This window comes from Monodelphis domestica, chromosome 2 (genome assembly GCF_027887165.1).
Source record: "Monodelphis domestica isolate mMonDom1 chromosome 2, mMonDom1.pri, whole genome shotgun sequence".
Classification (NCBI taxonomy): domain Eukaryota; kingdom Metazoa; phylum Chordata; class Mammalia; order Didelphimorphia; family Didelphidae; genus Monodelphis; species Monodelphis domestica.
The window spans coordinates 144,976,533-144,996,922 of NC_077228.1; the positions used below are offsets into that span (position 1 = coordinate 144,976,533).

At 36.2% G+C, this 20,390-nt stretch overlaps 1 protein-coding gene across 3 annotated transcripts in view; it reads left to right on the plus strand.

Moving 5' to 3' along the window:
* The window catches only part of PLD5 (phospholipase D family member 5), a 456,336-nt gene that overhangs the window by 244,513 nt on the left and 191,433 nt on the right, over nucleotides 1-20,390 (plus strand). For all 3 annotated transcript variants that reach the window (XM_001377837.3, XM_007481550.3, XM_007481551.2), the window contains one exon: nucleotides 2,386-2,554. In XM_001377837.3, coding sequence (XP_001377874.1) covers nucleotides 2,386-2,554 — 169 coding nt within the window. The remainder of the gene's footprint in view (nucleotides 1-2,385; nucleotides 2,555-20,390) is intronic.

The window sequence follows — 20,390 nt, forward strand, 5'->3', positions numbered from 1 at the left end:
ACCCTATGTACTAAATTAATGGGAACACCTGAACAAGAATAACACACAGGATGAACAGGATTGGATAGGTTGGAATCTATATCATAGGAGGGACTATACACTGGGGAGATCATAGATGCAGTAAAGTATCTCAATCTCTTGTTTCTCTTCTCTCTTGCTCTCTCTTAGCATGCTTCTTGGTGATCTCAGAACCTTGTCAAGAGAAGTAAAGACCATAATCATGAATTTTTCCACTTATTTAAATTTTCTGTCTCTGTCTGTCTGTCTGTCTGTCTCTCTCTCTCTCCAAACTAAATATCATATGAGTAGCACCCCATTGTAGTGTAATGAAAGCTTAAGGAAAAACAAAGTTCCACATCCCTGCTCTGATACCTGCTAATAGTATAAACTTGAGCAAACAACCTTACCTCTCTTATCTCTAGTTCCTCAAGGATACAATGGGAGTTATTAATGTTAATAATATTTACCTCAATGTAGCTATAGTAGAAAGTAGTTTGCCAACTTAAAATCCTATAAAAAGAAGAAAATTATCATTATGAATCCAATATAGTTTAAGTGCCTAAATAGCAGGGATCATTTTATTATTGACTTTGTATCCCCAGTGCCTAGCATAGTGCCTTATACATAAGGATGCTTAACAAATGCTTGTCAAATGAATGATTGATTATGAAAGAAAGGAGGTTGAAATTTAAGTATAGAAAGAGATATTGGATTATCTTGGCTATTTTTTACCTGGACCATCCCCCATGATCATTGGATATTTGACATTTGTCTGCAGTGGGTCTAACATGTTTTGCTTCTATTAAACTAATTGAAATATTGCTTGTCATACTTATTCAAAGATTTTATTATCATTGACATTAAAAAAGTCATATTTTTCTCATCTCAGACATTTCAACAAGACCTTCTCAAGGGGCACATTAACACTTTTCTTCCTGTTAATTTTAGGTAAAATCTATCAAGGGATGCATCTCTCAATGTTTAAAGTACTTATTGACAACTTATCTCCTTTCTCTGAGATTGATACAGGAGATTAGCATATGCCTGCAGAAGTATTCAGAACCACAGCATAGTGGAAAGAATATTGGAAATATAAACAAAAAATGCAGCACATTAGCTTTTTGATTGAGAACAAACTGTTTAACCTTGATCAGGCTCTATTTCATCCTCTGAAAGTTGGGGATAGAAATACTTGCATGAAATGCCTCTCAAGGTTATGGTTAAAAAAATCACTTTACAAAGTCTAAGTAAATGGGAGTAATTGGTGTTATTCATTGTATCGATAAGAGTGCTTTGGAGTTTGGTATTTAACACTAAATTTAAATATGAACTCTCAACTTATAACCAGTAAGAGCATAGAATACTGGAGGAACTGAGTCATAACAGGATTTCATTATGCATACGGAATCAGAAATCAAAATTCACAAAATTTTTCAGCTTAAAAAATTACAATTGCAGCTAAATAGAAGGATGACTTACAGGTTTTCCTTTGAGAGGTAAATAAAGTCAGTTCACATTATTAGTTATTCCATGCACCAAAAAGCAGCCAGGGGGGCAGTTGGTCGACTCAGTGTATTGAAAAATCAGGCCTAGAAATAGGAGGTCCCGGCTTCAAATTTGACCTCAAAACACTTTCTAACTGTGTGACCTGAGCAAGTTGCTTAACCCCAATTGACTAGCCCTTCCCACTTTTCTGCCTTGGAACCAATACACAGTATTTGTTCTAAAACTGAAAGCAAAGGGCTTTTTAAAAAGTCAGCAGAAATATCATTGTGTAGGTCATTTTATATTACAATAGTCATCATAAATATTTCCAAAATACCACTACAATAATAACTCGCATAATGCATCTACTTTGGATGCAGAGGATGACAAGCCAGAGGAATGTCTTGTTGCTAAAATGGGAGTCTTTCCTAAATTAGTTGCCTGTTTATCAGGAAAGCCACCAGTTTTCCAGATTTCAAATTTCAAAATTAATTTAAAAGTACCCAAAAGAAGAAAAAGTAAAAGATATATTCATGAATCCACCCCAAAGATTTTATTTTGTGATTCCTTGGAAAAGGACAGCAAATTATGGAAAACCCAATTTTCCACTCAGCTGAAACTCAGTGCATAAGCAACATGGGAAATAAAGTGTTTGGGGGGTGAGGTAGTGCGAAAAATTATGTCAGTTATAATATTTATTAAGCACCTTGTATAGGCCAGACGCTATGCTAAGCACTGGAGATGTGAAGAAAGAAACTGCTCTATGAAGAAATAAAACTGCTCTCAAGAAGCTCATGATCTCATGGATGTTTCTGTACATGTCTACATGTATATATAAAGATCTATCATTTAATATTTAATTAGTTTTTAAAATATTTTATCTTCAAAATCTTTTCTAAGAATTGCTCTGGTGGAGAACATTCCTGAAGGCCTTAACTATTCGGAAACAGCACCATTCCATTTGTCGCTTTTCCAAGGTTGGATGAATTTGCTCAACATGGCCCAGAAGTCTGTTGATATAGTGTCTTCCCATTGGGACCTCAACCACAGTCATCCATCAGCGTGCCAGGTGAGCTGCCCGGGGCACCTGCCCAGCTCTTTGTCTTGGGATGATTTTGCATGTTGTACTTTATATTGTCCTTTCTGATCAGTCCTGTAACTGTTTCCAATTTGACTTTCTCCCAAAGTAGATTTATATTGTGATGTTTACATATTTCTGTCTGTGTATTTTATATGTCCTTCTCTTCCATTAGAATGCAAGCTACTCGAGGGCAGAGATTATTTTAATTTTCACTCTGTTATTTCCTAGCACTTAGTCTATAAATGCGCAGTTTCCAATGAGAACTACATAAATACTTGACAATGAATTTTCCACTTTATCAAGCAGTAGAGTTTGAATTTGAATCAAAAGCTAAAAATTTCTTAACAGTGAAATCTATTTCACATGGCACTCTGAAAATGATTTCCTGATTTTGTTAAAAGGTAGAATGGAAAAAAGATGACACTATTTTTGGGATACAACTATTAGGAGAAGAACTACGAACAGCTAGGTAGGTCAATAGACAGAGCCAGATCTGGATTCAGGAGGACTTGGGATCACATCTGCCCTCTGAGACTTCCTGGTTGTATGACCCTGGGCAAGTCACTTAAACCTAATTGCCAAGCCCAGAGTTGGGGAAGATGTGACACCCATGCAGAGCCAGCACTGAGAAGCTGCTCTGTTCCCCCTCTTCCTAGCACCTGAGGACATTTTTGCACTCCTCACCCTTCTGTCCAGCCACCCAAAGCAAGCACTTCCTCCCTCAGCTCTCTCCTGTAATTTGGGGGGCTCACAGACAGCTTGAATTTGCCCTCTGAGCACTCAAACTGGAAAAGGTTTGCCAAAGAGGCCCTTAGTGTTCTTCTGCCTTAGAACTGATACTTAGTATTAATTCCATGACAGAAGACAAGGGTCAAAAATAAATGAACTAAATGACCTGAAAGACTTCTAAATAATCTCCCTAAATACATATATGGAGATATTGCTAAAAAATAAATGACAACAGAACATGATGCTTTTCAGTAGTGGAGAAAGCTTATGCTGAAACACCTGGACGCATCCATTCATTCTTCTTGGATTGGTGATATGTCTATTTATACAGTATCTCAATGTCAAGTTAATTATTCTATCTGAAGACTAAATCTATGAGCTTAGCCTTTGTGGTACTGTTTGAAGATCAAAGAGATATTGGACAATAGATTTTAAAAATCAAGATCAAAATTGTATTAAAAAAGATTATTGCTTCTCTACATTTTCTTCTCTCACAGACATGATTTCATCAACAGAGAAAAAGAGATCCCACATTTGAAGTATGATACTGCCTTTAACTAAGGCAAGATACACATATTATGATTTTATAATTCATAATTTATAAATGTAATTTACAAATTATAAATTATTATATTATAATTTAAATAAATAAGTAATAGGAGACACTAAAATACCAGGGGGCTACCTACCAAAATAAACCCAACAGCTACATGAACACAATTACAAAATAATTTTCATACAGTCAGAAGTAAACAATTAGAAAAAAATTAATTGCTTATGTGAGGGGGGAAAGGGGTTATTTTTAAAAGGGTTGGGCTGGATTATTTAAGGGTGTGGTCGCCAGGAATTTATATTAATTCCAAATAGATTTATTTACAAAATGGAGAAAGAGTGAAGTAAGGAAAATCAGAGAGAGCATAGGGTAAGATATCCAGCCTAAGCATTAAGAAATTTACTCTTAGTCCCCTCCCCCCTCCCTCTTCCCCTCCCCACCCCACCCCACCCACCCCCCAGCAGGGAGAATTAGTCTCAGCAGACCTCAGCAAAGCTGAGGACCCAGTCAAGTCTCTCAAGAGGACAGGTCTTTCCTAAGGCCAGTCTCTTCAAACAACAAAACTAGCACTTAAGGATCAACTTTTCATTCACCACTTGTCAGTCCAGTCAACAGATTCTTTATCAGCCTCCACTCCAAGTCAAACTCCCAGTAGAACTCTCTCTCTCACAGGAAGTTCCACTTCAAGTGAGAGTTCCAAGTCGAACTGCACTCAGGCAATTGTCACTTCCTTTTAAAGGCACTTTCTTTTGAGTCACTTCCCCTAATTTTATATCTGCCAATCACAGTTGAAGCTTTTGCTTTTAGGACTGCCCAGAGGCAGTCAGTTGATTTTGATTCATCACCCATTATTTCACACATGAGTCACAGTCCTCCCACTTAATGTGTGAAATGGGGTGTTTACACCTTTGGTGATTAAATCTAAAAAATGGGCAGATCTCCCCACTACTGTAAGTAGGGTATTTACACTTTTGGTGATTAAATCTAAAAATAGGCAGATCTTTCTACTCAACTTTTATATAGGGTATTTATACTTTTGGTGATTAAAATCTAAAAATATGCAGGGGTTACAATTTAATCTTCACAATCAGGGGAGAGTTCATTATTTTCATTGTTATCATCAGGGAAAGTTAAATTTAATCTTCACACTTATGGATAAGACAAGTCAATATAATAAAAATGACAATCTTAAATATATATATATATATATATATATATATGTGTGTGTGTGTGTGTGCACAAAACATAGCCCATTATATTTAATACAACCTTGAAAGTTATTTGGGGCAGCAGAATTCATATGGATTTGATGATCCCTGCTGGTATGCTTTGGACCCAGATTCCTGCAAACCTTCCCAATCTGTGATGAACATGAACATTATAATAATTTGCCAGTCATTTAACATGGCAGTGTCAGATCAAACTAGTTACCAACTGGGCAAAACTGGCACAATTTATCCACTCAAACTTAAGTGTATATTTTTACTTAGATCGGGTAGCTATATGAAGACTTAGTAAACATATTATGTCAACAGCCTTTATCAAAAGGAAGGAAGGAAGGAAGGAAGGAAGGAAGGAAGGAAGGAAGGAAGGAAGGAAGGAAGGAAGGAAGGAAGGAAGGAAGGAAGGAAGGAAGGAAGGAAGGAAGGAAGGAAGGAAGGAAGGAAGGAAGGAGCAAGGGAGGGAGTGAGAGGAAGAGGAAAGGAAGGAAGACCCAATTTATGCTTTCAAGAATTTTATTCTCTAATAAGGGAGACAATATATACATCTATATGTCTATAAAAATAGAAGACATTTTAAAGAGGGGTATGCTCCCAGCCAGGAGAATCCAGAAATCTTGCCTTGAAGGAAACACAACAATAATTGTCTACTACATACATATGAATATGGGATTTGATCTTTGAATGACTCCATTGCATTTGAAAACTGCAGGAGAAAGTTTCCCACCCTAATTATTAAATCAAGTCTAATTTAAATATTTCAGTAGCAACCATAGTCATTTACAAATATGTAATAACAAAAATTACCAATGTTCACAACCATTGCTACATGAATACATTATCTTTTTTTTAATAGCAGTTTTACTTTGGAAGAAAAAAAATCACATGTCACCTTCTGAACCAGCAAAGCCTGAAAAATCCTAAATAGAAAATAGAAATAGACTACAACAGGAACATAGATGCAACTGCAAATAAAATACCCACTAGCTACAACTCAGGCTTCTAAAGACAAAATGTACAATTCATACCTTATCTTGGCAGAAATTTTATTGGCATGGAGAGTATCATAATGGCCTGCTCCACCTAGTGGCTATTTTGTAAGAGTGAGTAATAATTAGGAACAAATGGTGTCTATATTTGCAAAGCAATAAACAGAACAAGGGGGAAAAATCTTTCCATCTATATCTCAGAGGGCTAAAGATTTTATTCATATTTCGTGGAGACCATCCTGAAGCACTGCAGTATTCTACAAATTAAGTTCACAATCAGGCACCAACATTTTCTTTTTTATCCTTTGTGTCTTTGCTTAAATTATATCATGCTTTTTTAAAACATGATATGATTTAAATGAAGACATAAATTTTCACAGAATCATGACTGAAAAGATCTTAGATATAATCTAGTTGATTTTACTTTTACATGATTTACAGGATAGGAAATTGTAGCCAAGCAAGATTTGCCTGTGGTCACTCAACAAGGTAGGACTTATAGAATCCTAAAATTTCAGATTTAAAAGTAGAGACCATCAGATCTAGTCCATTATCTCAATAAGAATCTCCATGCATACCCCAGAAGGGGTATCTAGCCTTTGCATGAATACCTCCATTGAGGAGGGAATCCATAGTTACCTAATGTTGTCCTTTCCTCTTTGGAAAATGCTAATTGTTAGCAAGTTTTTTTCATTAGATGCTTATTCTATTCTCTGGGGCTAAGAAGAACAAGTCTAATCTCTCAAACTATTGAAGAATGGTTCCACATACCCTCTCTGTGACTCGTCTTTAGGCTGAACATTTCTCATTCTGCCAACCTGTTCTCATATGGAATCAGCTTGAGACCTTTCACCATATTGTTTGACTTCCTCTGGATACATTACAGCCTATTGAAATCTTTTTTAAAGTGTGCCATCCAGAATTAAATACAGTTGTCTGACTTGAACATAATGGAGTGGAGCTATCATTTACCTTGACCTGGATACTATGCTCTCTAATTAAATTAATTAGTTTTGGAGGGGGCTTCCATTATTAACTTAGGGACTTGCTGTTTACTAAGTCCCTAATATCCTTTTCAAAAGAACTGATGCTTTTCTTAAGAAATTGATTTTTAGATGGCACGTGCAAGATTTGTATATTCATCCTATTTATCTAATTAGATACACCCAAATCTAATTAGATACACCTTAGTCTTATTTTTGTTTTTTTAATCCAGACTATGATCTAACAGAGAATTGTCAAATTCACTCTACATAGATCCCTTTCTTTTGAATTTGAGACAACTGAGCATGTTGCCCTTCTGCCCAGGTAGCCTTTATCTGATTCATTGATCAAAGTGTAAAGTAGCATGAGACCAAACACAGATTCCTGGGTACTCTTTGAGAGACATCCTTCCAAGCCAGCATAAAACTTTTGATTGAAAGTCTGAAACTAAAAAGTGTGCCACAACTGCCTCATTGTGTGTTAAATGGGATTGAGTCTTTCCCCATATATGTAATAGAAGACTTGTATAGATGAAATGTACAGTTATCAGGGCAGCCACCTGGAAAAGTAGATAGAGTGGTTGGTCTGAACTGGAATAAGAAATACAACTTCCTGAATTCAAATCTGGCCTCAGATTACTTCTTAGCTTTGTGACCCTAACCAAATCACTTATCCCTGTTTGCCTCAGTTCTCTTTTCTGTAAAATGAGCAGGAGAAGCAAATGACAAACCATTCTAATATCATTGCCAAGAAAACCACAATAAACAGAACTGAAAAGTGACTAAACAATGAGTAGAATAAGAGAAATTCTTTGGGTAAAACATTTATTTCTACTTTACATTCCCACCAGAAATATGTGACATGACTGAGGGAATCCTATATCCTTTATGCCAAAAAAGAGGCATTTGTGTGAAGTAAATCAATAATTGATAGTGAAACACAATTGCCAATAATATACTCCAAATCATATCTAATTAATGTTACAATTTTTGTATCAGTGGTCAATCAATATTTGTTGGCATCCTTAAGTGAAGTTGCATTAACAGGGAAACCATGTGATCTCAGTGATAGAGGGAAAGATTGACTTCTGAAGAGAACAGAGTTAATGGTGGATTAATGTACTTAGCAGATCTTACAGAAAAAGGCTAATGAACTTAGTAGACTTTATACTTTCATATAGACTATATAAAGGGGGATGAGGGGAGCTCATTTCCTGAGCAAGCCTTTCAAGAAACTAAGAAATACTGTGGCTCAGGTTACACTATTGACCTGCATTCATACTGACTACACCCTACTATCCCATCTCCTGCCTTTTTAGGAAGATGCTTGGTGGGAGAGAAAAAAGGAATCAGAATCTTGACAGCAACCTCAGGGGCCATCTATCCCAGTTCACACATTAAAAAAACAAACTCCTCTCTAAACATATGACATAAGTGGCAAAACAATCTGAATTCTGAACAACTGACAAGCTCTTAAAATTGACATTTTTCCTCCCACAGTATTTTTATTATTACTTCTGTAATATATGCTCTGGGTGTATTCTTGAAACCCCCACACTTAAAGACAGGTTGGGTCTCCAGAAGCTATTGCTACATCCCTCTCAGGATTTTCATGGTAGCCCTGAGCGGGTAGGAGTAATTTTTGTAATGCTGTATCTCACGAACTCCAATTGGAATGTTTCCTCATTGATTAATAGTAGATAGAAATTTGTCAGCCGGCTGAGACAAAATAAAGGGATCTTTATTTAGGTGCTATAGTAAGAACAGTTGGTACAACACATTCCTCCCTAAAGTCTGTGACACATTCTTCCATGAAGCATGCAGTATTCAGGAGAAAGTGCTCTCAGTTTCTTGATTGTTGAAAATATTTTTCTCCTCTTTGTGTAAAAATTGAGATATTTCCCTTATTTAGAGTATAGGTTTCCTTTTGGATTCTTTGTAGATTCTTAAATCTTTGTATATAGTATATCCTCAACTCCTGATTTAGACATTGTTATCAGGTCAGAGGAGTTGGAAGGACACTCATGAAAAGTTTAAATCTTCTGATCTTCCAAAGTGCACAGGACCCTCCTCTGGTCAAAGGGAGAAAGGAGAGAGGAAACATAGACTGAGGCTGAGGCTGAGGTTGAGACTGAGGCTGAGACTAGGGTTTTTTTTCTACCCAATGTATTTTTTTCCAGTAGTTTGACTGGAAATCACTAGCTTCTAAACACTCAAATATCTGAGTTCTGAATGGGTCTGTTATTTTATACCAAACACGGCAAGATTTCTCAACCAGTCTAAGCACATTTGCTATGTTAAATCAGCCCACATCATCCAATTATTTTCAAGGTCATCCAAATTGATCAAGGAATTTTTCATTTTCAATATGAAGTCAGCTACTGATTAATTCACTTCAGAGATGCAGCAATTTTTAACTCCATCATTAACAGGGAAGAGAGAGCTTGAATTCCTCCACTGGAGCCTTTTGGGAGCACTCTTAATTCCAGATCTGTGGTCCTTAAAAAGGCTTTTTTTTCTTTTAATGTAGCTACCCAACAGGAAAACCATTCATAGAACTCCCAAACATATTCTAAATCAAAGGCAAACCCCTCCATTATTTTTTTTTATTTTAAACCCTTAACTTCTATCTTAAAATACGAAGCATAGGTTTCAAGGCAGAAGAGCTGTAGGGTCTAGGAAGTTAGGGTTAAGTGACTTGCCCAGGGTCACAAAGCTAGGAAGTGTCTGGAATCAAATCTGAACACAGAACATCCCAGTTCCAGGGTTGATTCTCTATCCCCTGAGCTCCCTACCTACCCCTAACCCCTCCGTCATTACCCTCTATCAAATGCTTCATGATGCAAGTTCACCTAATCCCTTGTTGAGGTGGAAGTAGTCAAAGTCCTTTGTATCTACTCAGAGGATTGGACCCTACACACTTAACGATCTGAACATGCTTAGTTTTCTTACTTTTGGTCATGGATATTGTAAAAGTTTTCTTCACTTTAGACTCTATGAAAGATGACAATGATAGAATCTTCCTCCTTCCTATAGGAGTTCTCGTTGCATCTCTGAAACATGATCAGTCACAGCTCAGTGTAAATGCTTTTAAAGACTGAGGAACTCATTTTGATGTTACCTCTTATTGAAGAGCTTTGCTTTTTAGGAAAGTCTTCCTAGGGTGAGCCAAAATCTACCTTCATGCAACTCTCACATACTGATTCTAGTTGTAGACTCTGGAGCAATACAGAATAAGTCCATACCCTCTTTAACATGATGGCTCTTCAAATATTTAAAGGCGATTATTCTAATCTCTCCTACTTTTCTGAGTTAAATATCATTCTTTCTTTCCATCACTCATCCTTTGTCCTGGTTTCCAGACTCTTAATGTTCTGCTCACCCTGTACAGAATATACTCATGTCTATCAGTGCTCCCTTTGAAATTAAACAAGAAAAAATGTGTCCTTCTTGTTAATAAAACCTGTTTTTAAAAAGGTTTTACCACTCTTTAGACTAGTATTCAGAAACTGAATACAATCTCATGCCTCTCTCTTCTCTATTACATTGACTTAGATGAGGCTTTTTTCCCCTGGATAAAATATAAGGGTCATGAGTGTACATAAACTATTTATTTATTAAAAGAATGATGGACTGAGTCCTTTTACACTTTTAATTTATATACCATTATAGCCCAGGGAAAGTATAAAGGCTTAAAGAAGACCCCCAATTCACCTTTAGGATTTCAACATCTAGAGTAATTAAGAGTCAGGGGCTCACTTAAAACCAATACTATAACCATGTTCATAACTCTTGTCTTATCTGTTCATTCCTTTAGAAGCCATTTATTAATCACTATATATATGCAAAGACTGAGCTAGACTCTTAAAAGAGAATTAAAATATGATCATTGCCCTCATGGAGCATAGCAGGAAGATAAAACTCATGTGCAAATATGCAAGACTATAAAATAATATTTCATGGTTTTTTAATAAATAAATTCCAAGAGAATACAAAATAATAGTATTGACAAGTACAAAGTATTTTTAAACATTAGAGAAAGAAAAGCCAATTTTCAGTTTGGCAAATCAGGAAGGACTGTGTAGGAGGTAGCATTTGAATTGGGTTTTGAAGAATAGGTCTGGATCTATTGTTTCATTGATGTAGGAAACTCTAAATGAGGAAACTCCCTCAGTTAGTTAATTCAGTGGTAACTGCTTTGCAATTTATATAATGATTTTTCTAAGGGGCAGTAGAGATTAAATGAGTTGCCCACAATCACAAAGCCAATTTATTCAGTGTACAGGTTTTTCTGACTCTGATACTTCTCTATAACCAATGCATCATAGTACTAAAAAGAACCTCACAAAGTATACTTATTAGTATGAGCAAATCTTTAAAATCCTAATATACGTTGTTAGAATTAGGGAGGGAAAAGAGAAGTGCAAGATGATTCTGAGATATATACATAGATATAGATATTTGTATATCCTGAGTGACTAGGAAAATAATGGTAATATCAACAGAGAGTGAGTCAGAAAGAGACAAGTGCCTTTTTGAAATCAAGGTTTTGAGTTATCTTTGAACATGTTGAAGTTGGAATGTCCTTGAAAATCCAGATGGTGATTGATGTCTTGATGCATAGTAGGCATTTAGAAAACTTTGTGAAAGTGAATTGACTTCATGGATTTGAATAGTTGTTCGGTTATTTCTGTCATATCTGAATCTTTGTGACCCTATCTGGAGTTTTCTTATCAAAGAAACTGCAGTGATTTGCCATTTTCTTCTCCAGTGCATTTTATAGATGAGGAAACTGAGGCCAACAGGATTAAATAATTGATTTTCCCAGTGCCAAACAGTTGCTAAGTATCTGAGGCCAGATTTCAACTTGGAAAACTAAGTCTTCCTGACTCTAGGTCTGTCACTCTATCCATACTGGTCAGCACTGGGGAGAGAGTTCAGGATAAGAAGATGAGAATCATAGATCTATATCTTGAAGGGTCCTTAAAGGCCCTTTAATCATTTTACAGAGTTTGGAGACCTATTTGCATGAGAGAATCATGAAAACTACAAAAGAGAATAGAGAGAGAAGTGAGCTAGAGATGGACCATATGACTGACTAGGGAAGAGGAAAGGAAGGGAATAAGCATTTATGTAGTGCCTACTACATGCCATACACTGAGTGGGGTGGGATATGTTCTGGTGGTTAAGAATAAAAAAATGGGGGAAGAAAGAAGGAAAAATCAGTAATGGGGACTAGAGAGTGATCAGGAAGATAAGAGAAAGTACCAGTGATGAAAAGTTAATTAACAATGCTAATGTTGCAGAGTGGTCAAGAAAGATAAGATTTAAGAAGAGAAGACTGTCATCAGCAAAAAAGAGGTTATCGAAGACCTTTAAAAGAGCAATTGAGATCCAGGACAATTCTGAGGGATTTATGAGAAAGATCATATCCACATTCAGAGGAAGAACTGTGGGAATAGAAACACAGAAGAAAAACAACTGCTTGATCACATGGGTTGATGGGGATATGACTAGGGATGTAGACACTAAATGATTATCATAGTGCAATTATCAATAATATGGAAATAGGTCTTGATCAATGAAACAGGTAAAATCCACTGGAATTGCATGTTGGCTGGAAGGGGTGAGAGAAAGAACATGAATCATGTAAGCATGGAAAAATATTCTAAATTAATTAAGTAAATAAAATTTTTCAATGATCAAAAACTAAAATAAAATAAAAGAGCAATTGAGCAAAGTTATGAGAAGGTGTAACCCTTTTAGATGCTAAGGGGAATCTCCAAACCCTAACATAGGTATTCTTATCTTTAGTTTTTGCCTTGATTTTTAAAAAAGTATTTTTAATTATATTTCAACATAATTGGTTTCCTTTGTAATCATATATATTTTATTTTATGAATTTAAGATCATTATTCTGATAAGGAGCTTATAGGTTTCATGGGGGCCCTTAATAAAAATTTTTAAAAATACCTGCCTTAATAACATTTTGTGCTAAATATTTGATAACTTGATTATGTGGTATTTAAATGATTCATTAAGTTTCTTCAGCATGACAGGGAAAAGTTTCACCAAGAAACTAGACTTTCTTATTTGTGGAGAAAGGGTCACAGAATTGGACACTTTTCATCCTGTCTGATAGAAGATGAGCATCATTGAGAAAATATCTTTAAATAGTTTAATTACCTTGGATCATATGTAAGCATTATTATTATTTTAAATGAGTAATAGATTTTGAATAAGCCAAGAGTATAGGCAGATCAAGGGAAAGAATTCTGATAAGAATAGGAAAGTATGCAGATCATTTTGTTTTGAATTGAGATCGATGGGTTCCTGGAGGTTTCTAATGTGCATCACATCTGTAGGCTGTTATTGATAAATTGTTTACATTCTGTTTTGACTTTTCCAAGTTGATAAAGTTGGTAAAGTGCAATGTTTCTTAAGCCTCTGTAAATTAACAAAACAGAAACAAAATGAAAACTCACATTGTACAATCCATCTGACAATCCAGGACATGGTTGCTTGTTTAGTTTCAAGGTTCAAATATAAGTTTTTTACAGAAAAGCATAGTTTCACAGCAGGGTGCATTCTCTCAGAGGAAAGGAGCAAGAAGACTCTGAAGTCAATATGAATGGTCTCCTAAGGAACATTTGGCTCCTGTTCTAACTGATAAAAATAAAAAGAACATTTAGCTGTCCAGAAATCACTGAAGCAATAGTCCACCTAAAACTGGAAGGATAGAACAGAGATTAGCTCATGAATCATAAATGTTAAAGAAATTAAGGTCCATTCCACCTAGTTGGCACATCAACTCAGAGTGCTGGGGGCTCTTCTGATTTCGGTAGGACTATTGGACATAGTGAAGCTTATTCTTATTTTTTAGTTTGAACTATACCATCACTAAACCATCTATTGGATGAGAATCTTCTTTTTTAAAATAATTTTGGAGAAAAACTAGGCTCCTTCCCCTATCCAATGTAATAATCCCCACCCTTGGGAAGTTCTTCAATATTAGATAACCTATTTTTTCCTGCTAAATGTAATGACCTTTTACTTCTGTTTTGTCTTCCATAGTGATAAAAAGCAGAGTTAATATTCTTAATGTCATAAAAAGTATATACTTGGAAATGATGTTTAGATCATCTTTCAGCCTTCTCTTTTCCAATAGTGTTGTTATATTTGGGCAGTGTTATTAGCATGAGAGGAAATAACAACATAGGAAGAGAGCATCACCCAGTTTTAAAATAATACCTTATCCATTTCTCCACACATATTAACTCTTAATAAATAATTATAATTTAAGAAATCTCATTACAGTAATAACTAAGCATAGAGCAATTGGAAAAGTACTAGATTTAGGAAATGGAAAATCTCATTCCAAATTCCAGCTTTGCCACTTATTATCTTTGCATCATTGGAGAAGTTAGTTAACCTCTCTAAGTCTCAGTTTCAGCAAAAAGTGAGGGATTGAACCCAGCCTCTAAATTCTTATCCAGTCCAAAATCTGTGATCCTGCATTGCCTTGTAAATTACATTACATACATTAATTCACTTAATCTTTAATAGTAACATTCTGAGGGAGATAGTATATGTATTGTTATCTTCATTGTACAGGTGTAGTAACTGAGTCAAAAAAATAAGTGACTTCCCCAAAGTTGAAAAGCTAGAAAGTGGCTAAATGAATATTAGAAACCAAATCTTTTGACTGTCTAGCGTGCTTTCCACAGAATCAAAGCCATGTTGTTATTTGAGGTCCTGGATTATATGGGACAATAGAAAAGAATAATGTATCTGGAATAAAAAGATCTGGATTCAGATCACATCCCTGACTCTTTGTGACCTTGTTCAAATGTCCTCATCTTTGTGGATCTTGGTTTCATCTCCTATAAAATGAGGCAGTTGGACTGGATGGCCTCTGAGGGCCTTTCCAGAACTCCTTTCTATGTGAGAGTGAATTGGAAGACAAAGGACTAGAAAATCTGGGAAATGCTAACTTTTATTTTTAACATAACATTGTCAGGGAAACTGATAAAGTAGGGAGCTTGAAGAAAATGTTGGGTAGGGCTACCATGTATGGTCTCTGCCCTGGTTTCCTAGCCATCAATGTGAAGACAGATCATAACATGAGCATCACAAAGTTAAAAAGCCCTAAAGAACATTCACAAATTCTGATGACTGTTCCTTATGACTGTACTTTATGCACTCTCTCCCCCACATGGGGAAACATTCTATTCCTTATTGTTATAGATAGGGTCCCCAAAGCAAAAACTCTAGTCCTGATTCAGTGACTTTCTTTTTTCAGAGGAAAATTTCTTTAGAGAGATATAAGATTTATATTGGTTAAGGAAGGAAAAACATTTACAGATGTTTGAGTGAGAAAGCAAGATAAAAGCAATATATCTACAGCCTATAACTATGCAAAAATAATAAGCAATAAAATATGAAAAAATACTTAGAAGACAGAATGCATGAAAATAAACAGAAAATAAGTGTTTTGTCTTATTTAAAAGAAGAGAGAAACAGTGTGGTACAATGTTGAATTGAGGCCTTAAAGTCTGAAAGAGCTGGGTACATCAGCTATGGGGCAGAGAGTGTTTGGGGTGACAGTAGGTCCTTTACTAGACATCTTGGAGCCTCAGACAATAATGTAACACTCTTAAATTACAGATGTGCCCATCTATGTTAGCTGGGAAGAGGGAGTTCTCCACCCTAACGAGATCACAAGTTTAAACTTCAGCATCTCAAAAAATTATTAAAATTATTAAACATATTTTATAATAATCATAAATAATCAACTGTATGGATTACATATAATATTTTTGTTATTTGGGGGTATTTGAATTTTCTGATGATCTTATATAAGCCATAAAATGTTTTTTTAAGCCGAAAACACTATTTCTATATGTTCCAGTTTCCCTGTTTGTTGAATAATGTTAATTCAATTCCTTGCTTCACAAAAGGGTGTGAGGATTCTTAATATCTACAAAGGATGCTCATTATTTTTCCCCAGAGGAAAGAATCACCCTGATATAAATTCATAAGCACCACCGTTAACAAAAGCTAACCCAACTGAGACTATTTAAATTCTTTTGTATAGAACTACCTAAATCTTTAACCAGCCTGGATTGTTTTAAATCTTTTCAATTCAATAATTTTCCCTTTTAAGTTGTTTTCTATAGATTTTTCTCTCCTATATTTAGCTTATCTATTTCCCCTCACTTCTCTAATCTCCCTCTACTGCCTTGGCAGCTGTTTTCTACAGTTATTGAACTCTTGGGGCTTCCAGGCAACACACAGAGTATCCCTGCTGCAAGGCTGGATGACTTCTCCTTGAGAATAATAGGCTTAGAAATAGGCTATGATAGTCTGTGCAGAGTGCCTGGCATATAGTAGGCACTTAATAAATGTTTATGGATTGAATCAACATCACCATTTCTATGCCCTTGTCTCCACTGAATAAGTATGCCAGCAATGTTGGATTAATTGACAAGTCCTTCTTATCTTTCAGGTCCCTGCTCTTTCTGCATCTTATAGGGCTGATCAATAAATTTTGGAACCCGTTTCTTCAGGGGATCAAACTCCTGGGTTGTAAACTGTCGATGCACTTTTGAATGTAACACACCAGCTGTACTTGATAACTTAGTGACATCCTTTAGTGGAAAAAATTTTTCAGGTTCACTATCAGACTTAGTGTCCTTGTCACTTTCATTTCCCTGTGCCTTAGCCTTTGTTTTCTTTGCCTTTCTGTCTTTCTCTTTGGATGTACTGTCTGGCCATTGTTCTTGTCTTTAATCTGGTCTATCCCTTTTGCCTTGATAAATTCTTCAAACATGTTCTTAACAACATTTTCCAAGTTCGTATCTACCACCATTATCTTTGTTGCCTTTTGGGGGATTATAAATCTATAGATGTTCTTCAAATAGGTCAGTGCCTGTATGGCCACCATGGAGATGATATAAACTTGAGTCGTAATGTGCCAAAGGACAGTTTCTTTTTGGAATGGCCATTGTAGTATGAGCATCGTGATGTTGCCCAGGTATTCCACCAAATCAACTATCATGGTGGTCATTTTACTATACAGGATGTTGTAGATCCAGTAATTCATAATGGCTGCCAGCACAACTACCCCACAGAATACTTGCTTGAACATCTTGCTGTTTGTTTTGGGATTGTAAGTTCAGTCAGCCCGAGGTGCCAAATTGTAATAGGTGATATTGGAGGGTATATTTGATGGATAAATGATAACTAATAGATCAGCTAGTTATCTTCCTTTGCCTACCCTCCTCCCTTTTATACTTCCTTCTTCCAATCTCCCTTCCTCCCCTCTTCTTCCCTTCAGTTTCCCCCTTCTTCTTCAGCCTCCTTCTAAGTCACTCAGAGTGAGCTAGGATGTTTCAGAGGAAATATTCCTTTCTCTTCTTTATTTCATGTAAGGATTTATTGGAGAAAACAGGACAAGATAGAGGATGAAGGTAAGAGGGGTGAAGGCTTCCCTATTATCTACAGTGAGTCTTAGGTTGGAGGATATTGAGAGAAATGGCAATTCAGTCACTAGCATGAAACAGAGACAGTCAGAGAGAGAGAGATATGGACTATTGTCCTTCTTCTTCTGCCTTCAAATCAGCCAGGCCACCTCCAACTTGATTATCCCAAGTCCCAGAGATAAACCCAGCTTCTTCCTTCAAATAATCAGAAAGCCCAGAAAGCCTTCAGCCAAGTCCAGAAATCCCATCAGCAATTGACTCTTGCTTCCAACTGTTTCCCGGTTACATTCCACATGGAATTTTCCTTTGATTGACAGCTGACCTATCTCCAGCTTCTGTCCTTTGCATGCATGAATCTTCCACAATTCCCTCCTTAAGAAAGCTTTCCCTGATGCCCACAACTTGTAATGATTTCTCCTTCTAAACTTTATAGTTCTTTATTGTATTGATCTTCATTGATAGTATTAGATTCACTTTTTTGTATTTATTCTTTTAATATTTGATATATACTGATATAAGTATTTGTCTTAGACTATAAGCCACGTGAGAGTAGAGATTGTTTCATTCTCTGTATTTCTATCCAGTGCCTACCACTGTCTAGAACAGGCTAATTATAAATACCTGTTTGTTGCATAACATTTTTCCACCTTGACATTCAATAGGCATCCTAAATTCACAAAAACTTTACTCCATATCATCTCTGTGCTCCACCCTTTATCTCCTAATTTCCTTATTTTTATTTTAGACATTATCAAGAATTCTTTAATTTAGAGCTCTTAAGGGACCTCCTGCTTCCTGGCTATCCCTTTCTCCATCCTCTCAGACAGAAATTGCTAATGGATCATGACATGTAAGGAAGATCTGTCAGCACTAGATTCTAGACTGGATATTGGAGCATAACCAAAGATGCCTCTTTGCATCCCTGTAGGACTCAATCTGATGTCTTTTGTACAAATGCACCATTCCTGCTTATAATATCTCACCCTATAGGAGTTGCCATTCTAGGGCCCATTATTGTCAGAATGAGTTTGTTCATAGCCAAGCTTCCCCCCACCCCATACCCTCAAACAGTGGGATCTCCAAATGCTAATCACATGGAGCATGAATATCTCTTCATCTGCTCCTTGCTGCGATGGCTGCGTTCATCCCCCCCTTGGGGATACATAATTGTAGAGAACTGTCATTAGATAATGGAGTCATAATGCACTGCACAGAATAATTAAAACCCTTAATGGGACAAAATCTGTTTACTGATGAATTGACTAGTAATATGTACTCTCTCTATGAGCACCCCTCAGCTGGCACCAATCACTTAATCCTTTGCTGGTTTAATTAATGTACTAGGATTTTCTCAACGAGGGGTCTCTACCTGTGAAAGTGTCTATGCCCCTACACTTCTGACTGTACCTTGCCATCAGGTATTCAAAGATGGAGACATGCTCATCAACAGTTTATTTCCTGAACCCTGCGGGCCACAATAAAACTTAACCTTCCCCTTATCTTACTGCAATTAAGTGAGAAGGTTCTTAAACACTAAATTCTAATAAAGCCTTGGTACAATTTAGTCAAAGAGCTTTTTTCAACTTGATATTCATCCTGAGCTATGACTATTAGTCAGTCAGTCAACAACAAGCATTTATTAAGCATTTCCTGTGTACCAGGCACTGAGCTAAATCCTGGGGTTACAAAGAAAGGAAAATAACATGATCTTTTCCATCAAGAAGCTCATATTCTAACAAAGAATACAATAGGCAAACTACTATGTCCATGTAAGATATATAGATATATATAGATGTAGAAATATATATATATATACACATATATGTATATATACATTCACATAAACACACAGTATAAGTAGGAAATAATCTCAAGAAAGGGAAAGATTGGGTAGGGAAAGAGTCTTGGAAGCTAGAGTCTTATGGAAAGTGGAATTTGTACTGAGTCTTTAAGGAGCCCATAGGCAAGAGTGAGAATGGACAGCATTTCAGGGAAGGGGTAACAGCCAGTTAAAAGGCATGGAGTAGGGAGATAGAATGTCCCATTCAAGGAACACTTGTTGTAGCATACATGAATGCAATTGAAGTATAAAAATGACTAGAAGGATCCAGGTTATTCAGGGCTCTAAATGCAAAGAGAGGATATTATATTTGATTATGCAAATAATGGGAAGTCACTGGAATTTATTAATGTAGGAAGAGTATTGCAAAATGAACAGGACTTAATTCCTGCTCCTCTGAGTCCTCTGAAGTCCCTTCCAGGTCTAGATCTATGACTTCCAATTTTAGAAAAGGAATAGGTAAGCTGAAATGTTTCCAGAAAAGGGAAACTGAAATAAGAAAAAGTCATTCAGGGATTTCCTGAAGGGAAAGAAAACCAGAGTTGTTTAGCCTAGAAAAGACATGGCTATACCAACTTTGATCAAGAATTTGAAAGGCAGTAAGGGGAGAGGAGGAATTAGACTTGCTCTAGTTGATCTTAGAAATAAGAAAGAGGACTATGCCCAAAGGGTGCTAAAAGACTGTCTGCCCTTTGATCTAGCCATAGCACTGCTGGGTTTGTACCCCAAAATGATCATAAGGAAAAAGATTTTTACAAGAATATTCATAGCCTCACTGTTTGGGGTAGCAAAAAATTGGAAAATGAGGGAATGCCCTTTAATTGGGGAATGGCTGAACAAATTGTGGAATAATGAACTGGAGGAATTCCATGTGAACTGCAATGAACTCCAGGAATTGATTCAGAGTGAAAGGAGCAGAACCAGGAGAACATTATACACAGAGACAGATATACTGTGGCACAATCAAATGTAATGGTCTTTGCTATTAGTAGCAATGCAATGATCCAGAACAATTCGGAGGGATTT